This window comes from Helobdella robusta (assembly GCF_000326865.2).
Source record: "Helobdella robusta unplaced genomic scaffold HELROscaffold_82, whole genome shotgun sequence".
Taxonomy (NCBI): domain Eukaryota; kingdom Metazoa; phylum Annelida; class Clitellata; order Rhynchobdellida; family Glossiphoniidae; genus Helobdella; species Helobdella robusta.
The window spans coordinates 132698-141500 of record NW_008705476.1 but is presented as its reverse complement, the minus strand read 5'-3'; the positions used below and the strand labels follow the sequence as shown (position 1 = coordinate 141500).

Here is an 8803-nt window from a genome sequence, read left to right as displayed (position 1 = left end):
TATTTTGTATATGCATATATGCTCTATGTATTTGTGCTCATTTTACTTAAATTTGCTTTGGATTTAAATTATTAATTGTATATAGGTTACATATACAGTTTTACTTATTAGTAACATTTCCTTAGAATCTCTTACACTTGTTTATTCTTTCTTGTATTTAAATGGTATGGTTTTTGGTTTGTATATATCTGCAAACTCTTGTTTGTGTACAGATGTTTCTCTCTTCATATTTAGTAGAAAAAATCTAAATGGTATATATATATACAATATATATATATATATACACACATATATATATATATATATATATACATATATATATGTACATATGTACAGTACATACATACCTACATACAAACAAACATATAGTGATGGGAAGCAACTAAACTAAACACAACCAAATGGATGGTGTGCTAACCAATGAATCTAATCCTTAATGTTTAAATGTTTAGAAAGTATGGAGTAACAAAAAAATATTTATTTTTTTTATTTATTCATGTAAGTGTACACACACACACACACACATGTACACAGGTCTATGTATGTGTGTGCGTGTTTGTGTGTGGTGTTTGTGTGTGTACTTAGTTCAACATAATTATCACCTTTTTTTTATATTTTCCCAGTAAGTGGTGATATAGTATGACTATTAAAACATACCAATGAAGATATTGACTTTGTGTTTGTATCTGTATATATGTGCATGAAAGTGCATGTTTATATGTATGCAGGTTTGTTTGTTTTTATGTGTATACATATGTACAGAGATTTCTACATATGTTTTTGTGTGTCTTTGTGTATGTATGTATGTATGTTTGTTTGTATGTATGTATGTATGTATTTTTAAGATAATGATGACCTTAAATTTTATTCCTCTTCTTTTTTAATTAAATTTGTCACAGTTGCATGCTATGTTGGTTAATGGAAATTAGTTTGTATGAATGCTTGTATGTTTGCCTGTGTGTGTTTGTTTGGGTGTGCATGTATATGTGTGTGCGTGCGTGTGCTTGTATGCGTATGTGTGTATGCATGCATGCATATATAAATTAATATTTATGCATGTAGCATGTATTTGTATTAGAGATGTGTACAAGTTTGTATATGTATATGTGTATATTTTTGTGCAATGGTTTTTTTGTTTTATATTTGTTTTTTTCTCGTTTAAAAATGTGTTTTTTTAGTTCAAAATTTTTTAATTGCCTAATGTGATAATCTATTTTTATATGTATACATTATATTACTATTGATGTATGTGTTTAATTTAAATATATATCCCATGTACCAGAGTTCTCCCTGTATGTATGTAAACTTTGTAATATTTATGGCATTTAATTACACACTTCTAATTGATGAATAAATTAACGGTTCATTAATCAATTAATTTACTAATTATTTATCAAATTAGTTAATTAATTAATTTATATGTAATAATTAATTATATATATATGTATTTTTTATGACAATTTAGAATAGGGAACTACAGATAATGATGAAGTTGGACCATATTAATGTCGTTCGTCTACTCTACTACTTTTATTCTAGTGGAGAGAAGGTTTCTTATTGCTGTTACCACCATTTTTAATGTTGTTGTTGTTGCTGTTGTTATTGTTGCTGTCGTCGTTGTTGATTTAGTTGCTACTGATGTAACAATGTTTTCTGCTGCTATCGGCGTTATTGATGATGGAAGGTGTTTAGTGTTCCAAACGTTGTTGTTGTTGTTGTTGCTGGGTTGATGTGATGTCGCTGGTTATTTGTGATGTCATTCGCTGTTAATGTTATTGCTGGTGCTGTCATAGTATAGTAGTGCTGTCATTGTAGCCTAGTTGGTTCTTTGATTGTTTAATACCTGGTGAAGAGGTTCTGCTTGCTTGGCTGAAAATGCTGTTAGCATTTTAAAATAACAATCAAAGTTAATTATTTACTAATTATTATTTGCATTTACTTCATCTGTTCTATTTGAAAATGGATGGATGGACGGACGGATGAACAGAAGGATGAGCTGTACCTGAATTTGGTCCTCGAGTACGTGCCGGAGACACTGTACAAAGTAGCCAGGACGTACAGCAAGAACAAACAAACTATGCCCCATGTACTAATTAAGGTGGTTATGGCAATGATCACTATGATGATGATAACAATAATAATAACAATAATAATGATGATATTTTTGGTTAATAATAAAATGCTAATATCTTTGACATGATGAAGATATCAACTATGTTAATATAGATTGTATATTAATTACTTATGTATGTGTTTGTTTTGTACAATTTATGTATGCATTTGTTTTGTATATATTATGTATGTGTTTGTTTTGTATATATTATGTATGTGCTTGTTTTGTATATATTATTTATGTGTTTGTTTTGTATATAGTATGTATGTGTTTGTTTTGTATATATTATGTATGTGTTGGTTTTGTATAACTTATGTCCAACCTTAAACGGATGGAGACTATAAACTAGGATTGATTTGAATAACTTATGTGTTTGTTTTGTATAACTTATGTATGTGTTTATTTTGTATAACTTATGTATGTATTTGTTTTGTATAACTTATGTATGGGTTTATTTTGTATAACTTAGGTATGTGTTTGTGTATATGTATGTATTTGTGTATGTGTTTGTGTATATGTATGTGTTTGTGTATATGTATGTTTTTGTGTATATGTATGTGTTTATGTATGTGTTTGTGTACGTGTAAGTGTTTGTATCTAATACTGTGAACATCTTTTCTACACACAGCTGTACATGTACCAGCTGTTTCGAAGTCTCTCACATATTCACATGTTGGGCATATGCCATAGAGACATCAAGCCACAGAACCTCCTACTCAACTATGAGACTGGTGTACTCAAGCTCTGTGACTTTGGGAGGTCTGTTTGTGTGTTTGTTCGTTTGTCTGTGTGTGTGTGTATGTGTTTGTGTGCTTGTTTGTAAATCTGTCTTTATATGTCTGTGTTTTTGTGTGTGTCTTTGTGTGTGTGTAATGTTTTTATACACCTCATTCAAATATTACTACAGTTATTGAGAAATAGTGTAATGCTTCTTGTTTGGGATCATCATTTTTTATCTTTCTTATTCTCTTATCACTCTCCTCTTACCTTTTCTCCCTTTCTCTTACTCTCATTATCACTTTTTAGTCATTTTTTTATCTCTGTTTTTCATCATTCATTCATTCATTCATTCATTCATTCATTCATTCATTCATTCATTCATTCATTCATTCATTCATTCATTCATTCATTCATTCATTCATTCACTCATTCACTCATTTACTCATTCATTAATTCACTCATTCATTTCTTCATTCACTGAACAAACAGTGCAAAGCCATTGGTTAAGGATGAGCCAAATGTGTCGTACATCTGTTCAAGGTACTATCGGGCACCCGAGCTCATATTCGGGGCTACTGATTACACCTCTCAAATAGGTCAGTTGGCTGGTTGATTGGTGTTGCAGTGACTGAGTTCGAAAGCAAAGTGATCATCACCTATTACATTGTAATTTAATCGATGGGCGGATTGATTCCTCTGAGAAATTCTAAAGAGAAAAGTTAAAAAAAAACTAACCATTTATGCCATTACCATTACTAAATTCATCGTCACTGTATCATCACAACATCATCATCTTCAGACATCTGGTCAGCTGGTTGTGTAGTGGCCGAGTTGATCCTTGGCCAGCCCATCTTCCCAGGTGAGAGTGGTGTTGATCAACTGGTCGAGATCATCAAGGTCGGTCGTCGTTTTGTTTGTTGTATGCCTTTTGTATGTGTTTTGTATGTGTTTTGTATGCTGTTATATTTGTGGCGTATGTTAAATTATTTTGTACATTTCATCACAAACTAAGGTCTTAGGCACACCATCTAGAGAGCAAATTCGAGAGATGAATCCGAGCTACCAAGAATTTAAATTCCCCCAAATCAAGGCACATCCCTGGTCTAAAGTGAGTCTGCTTTTCTATTTCCTCTTTCACTATTCAACCGTTTTTGTTTCACTATTCGTCTTTTTTGTTGGTACTTTTTCTACCGCCATATTGTATTTCTCTTCAATTTTATAAGGCGGAGACAAATAGTCTAATTTATATCTAAAAATAATGCTACTATAAAGTAGTGGTATTTTATAAATTTATATATCATCAAGTAATGGATCTTTGGGTATTTGTATCTGTATCTGATACTATTACTACAAATTACTATCATCAATGTTAGTATTTTTAACGTTTCCAGGTTTTTAGGTCACGGACTCCACCTGAAGCTTTAGATCTGATCAGTCAGCTGCTAGATTACACGCCAACCAAGAGGTCAGCCCCCACTTTGTGAATCCGTATTTATTATAGTATATTATAAGTTATTATTATTGACTATAATTACTCTATTTTATTATAGTATAATTATTATTGGTTATAATTATTAGTATATTTTGTTATAGTGTGATTATATTACAATTGCGCAGTGATGATACTACAATCGGGCTATATAATGACTATAGATTTATAAATCTGTTTAAATTTTGTCTAGTTTTTTTGGTGTTCATATTTAGATAAATTTTGTATTTGTTTGTTTGCTTACTTGTTTGTTTGTTTATTTTTTAGCTGTTTTTAAATCTTTTTCATCAATTAGTCTAATTTGTCTATAGGTTTTTTTCGTTCATACGTACATTCTTCCATTTGATCTATTCCTTTTGTAAGTTCATGCATTGATTTATCCATCCATCTTGCCTACTGATTGTTTTTTTTATTGGTTTATCTCATTAGCTACTTTTGGCATGAATTCTTTCATCCGTTTCATCACAAAACCGTTTATCATTTGTTCATTCGTTTAATCAATTATTAGTCAATCAATCAATTAATTCGATAATTAATTAACTAATTAATTAATTCATTCGTTCGTTCGTTCCTTTATTCGTTCATTTATTCAATTCTTCATCCATCCATCTATCCTCAGATTGTCTCCACTGGAAGCATGTGCACATGCATTCTTTGATGAGTTGAGGGATCCTAAGACGAAACTTCTGAGTGGCAAGGATCTTCCAACACTTTTCAACTTTTCCTCTGCAGGTCTTTTTTATGTTCTGTCTGCCTGTCTGTCTGCCTATCCGTGTGTGTTTGTGTGTGCGTAAAAATTAGTATGTGTCTGGTAAAATTGTATATATGTTGTTCTTGTTTGTCTGCATATGTTTAGTATCTTTATCTTTGTTTTGTTACATCTATATATTTCTCTTTATCTTTGTCTGTATGCATGCAATATGTTTCTGACTGCATTGTCCCAGATGTAACAACAAGCAGCAACATAAACAACAACAACAAACAACAACAACAACAACAAACAACAACCACAGTAACAAACAACAACGACCACACCACAACAACAACCACAAACAAACAAACAACAACAACAACAGAACTAAGAAACAAACCTCAGCTAACCAGCCGCCTCATACCGGCCCACTTTACCAGCAACCCCATCGTCACAGCCCTCTCCAAACAGAACTCCTCAGCTAGTGACGTCAGCGCGACTACTGCCAACCACACTACGACGAACGTCACTACTAGTGCGAATACTACCGCTGCCATCGCTACCACTTCTACTACTACTACTAATACTGCAGGTGACCAGGATAGTAGCAATCGTCTGCCAACACTTTGCAGTAGTAGTACTTCTTCGATGTCGAAAAGTCACGAAGTAGCTATAAGTCATGTCGATTTGTAAATGTGAATTAGGCGAACTTTTTTTTTTAGTTTGATTTTTTAATTTTTTTTTGGTTTTCATTAGTTTTTTTTCCTTTTTGTATGTATTTTCATTAATTCATTATCTTACTTTTTTTCATTTATTTTTTCATTGTTTGTTTGTTTCTTTCTTTAATTAGTTAATTAATAAGTTACTTCATTCATTAATTCATTCATTAATTCATTCATTCATTCATTCATTCATACATTCATTTATTCATTCATTCACTCACTCACTCACTCACTCACTCACTCACTCACTCACTCACTCACTCACTCACTCACTCACTCACTCACTCACTCACTCACTCACTCATTCACTCATTCATTCACTCATTCATTCACTCATTCATTCACTCATTCATTCACTCATTCATTTCATTCATCAGCTGATTAAATGAAATAAATTTAATTATCTTTATAACTTTTTTAATAATGTTAAAAAATTTAATTATATAAAATTTATAACGAACATTTATCTATGACTATTTTCCTAGAAGTTTTTTTTTGTTCGTCATTTAATAAATTAATTAAATTAATTAATTGTTTAATTGATTAATTTTGATAATAACAACAACAACAACAATAATAATTATAATAATATTAACTAATTATTATTTTAAAGTTTAATTTGATTTTAATTCTTTGCATATCTAAAACTTTTCTTCAATTTAAACCTTTATTTCTTTCAGTATGTTTTTGTTTCTTTTTTTGTCTTATTATTCTTCAATATTCACTTAATTTTTTCGTTTGCTTGTGGTTTGTGTGTTTGTTTATTCGTGTCAATCATTAACGTACATTGACATATATATATATATATATATATATATATATATATATATATATATATACATATATATGTAAATGTATATATATATATACATACATATATACGTTTATATAATTGATTTATTGACATTTATTTTCGTTTATTATGAAATAAAATCATCAATCAATAAATATAATAATCCCAATTTGACTCTGTACAAAGGATGTTTATTTATTTGCGTTGTATGTTCTATCATATATTATTATAGTTAATTGTTATTATTATTGTTGTTATTATTATTATTATTGTTATTATTATTTTGGTAGTATTATTATTAATATCATTAGTGTTCTATGTATACTTTTATATATATAAAGGTTAAGTGTAAATTAATAAATAGTAATGTACGTATATATGTATATGTATATATATATATATATATATATATAAATTATATATACGTATATTATATACATTTGTATATAATTATTTATAATAATAAATAATTTAATATTAGATATTTTCAAAAATATAATATATATCCCACCATGTTTGCGTGTGGTCATTAATAAAGAAGGTTTTTAAAAAATTTTTTTCTCTACGATCTATGATCTTTTTTGGGTTTTTTTTTATAATAGTTTAATTATGATTAGTTAAATGTTTTATTTTATATTACTGTTAGGAAGGAAAATTAATAATTAGTTTATTGAATGATTGACTGAGTGATTTAATGATTGGGTGGATGAATAATTAAGTGAATGAATGAATTGATGAATGATTGGATAATTTCATGGAAATATTAATTGGCTTATTGTGGGCTGGATTATTGATGGATGAACTGAAAGAATGGAAAAAATGAACGAATGAATGAATTCATTTGACTTTTCCAATTATATTAATTGGTTATAGTGAATTATTCATTAATTTTAATTAGATATACTGAAAATGTTTTTCAAACAAAAAAATAAATAGTCGGATTGTACATCCTCTAATTAAATTAACCAAACAATTAATTAATTTTTAATTAATTTAACTTCATCACTTGCATCACATCATCTTCGTATTAGTAATTAAACCTCGCACACGCTATCGCACACACGCGCACACGTTTACACACAAGCACACTTATGTGTATGTAATATATTTATAATAATATATATAAACCATTCTATCTATAAATTCTATCGAGATGTTGGCGTTAATCAAGTTTGTCTTTTCAATTCTCCAAACTAAAATTTCAGGAAACTGTTCAATTTATTGAAAATAGAATTATTATCCTATATCTAAAAATTACAGAAGCTCAAATTGATATCAATAAAGCTTAAATAAACAAGGAATGAGATTACATCATTAACAACTCGACTTCAATAACAATGAAGAACAAAGGAATGACGACAACAAAGATGAAGAATATACTAATAACTAACTCACTTGACTGAAGGACTAACTTTACTTTTTTTAAAGAAATTATATTAGCCAAACCTGCACTGAAGATGATTTGTGAAAAATCGAAATAAGGTCTATCTGACTGATGAATATGGATAACAACAGTTTCATTACATTTTCATGATGAACTTGGATAATACTATTTTCAACAAATTGAACAATTTTCAGAAAGTCCTAGCCAGGAAAATTGAAAAAAACACACCTTAAATTGAATAATGCCAACAATTCGGTAAAATTTATACATTACTGTATATATATATATATATATATATATATATATATATATATATATATATATATATATATATATATATATATGACAATAATAATATTAATCTAAAATAATTTTTCAAATGCGTTGCTAAATCTATGTTGACGATAAGTCTGTCTGTCTTATGTGAATAAATATAGTTTTTTCATTATTTTTACTATTACTGATTTTTTAAATTAATTTTTTTATTTCTATATTATTATTATTATTATTATTATTATTATTATTATTATTATTATTATTATTATTGCTATAATTGATAATAATATTACTTTATTATTGTTAGTATTGTTTTGCTTATTATTATTAGCATAGGTTTAAAAAATATAATATAGATTGAATGATTGTAGTTGATGTTGAAAATTTCTAACTTCTTTTTTGAGATCACACGCACACACACGCACACACACGCACGCACACACAAACACAATATATGTATCAATTTAAATGTTCTATTCATATTTCCGCTACATCTGTCATATCATATCTATATATACTACATATTGTATTGCGCATCGTGTATGTACGTGTATGTATGTGTGTGTGCAATTATGTATTAATAAGTGAATGGAGATATATGATACGATATATATG

The 8803-nt window shown here is 28.5% G+C and overlaps 1 protein-coding gene across 1 annotated transcript; it reads left to right on the top strand.

The window, feature by feature from the left end:
- Positions 1–640: 640 nt before the first annotated feature.
- HELRODRAFT_104208 (hypothetical protein) lies at positions 641–7081 on the top strand. Its single transcript, XM_009032510.1, has 12 exons — positions 641–728; positions 1466–1549; positions 1988–2098; positions 2742–2872; positions 3323–3429; positions 3633–3730; positions 3846–3941; positions 4225–4298; positions 4942–5054; positions 5399–5971; positions 6080–6583; positions 6614–7081. The coding sequence occupies exons 1-10, from the start codon at positions 711–713 to the stop codon at positions 5704–5706; spliced, it is 1140 nt and encodes a 379-aa protein (XP_009030758.1). The 5' UTR covers positions 641–710; the 3' UTR covers positions 5707–5971; positions 6080–6583; positions 6614–7081.
- Positions 7082–8803: the final 1722 nt, after the last annotated feature.

Bases quoted from the DNA above. Each gene is read 5' to 3' on its own strand.
- HELRODRAFT_104208 (XM_009032510.1), top strand. The intron at 1,550-1,987 runs GTTTCTTATTGC...ACGGATGAACAG, and splicing joins TTTATTCTAGTGGAGAGAAG to AAGGATGAGCTGTACCTGAA. The intron at 2,873-3,322 runs GTCTGTTTGTGT...CTGAACAAACAG, and splicing joins AAGCTCTGTGACTTTGGGAG to TGCAAAGCCATTGGTTAAGG.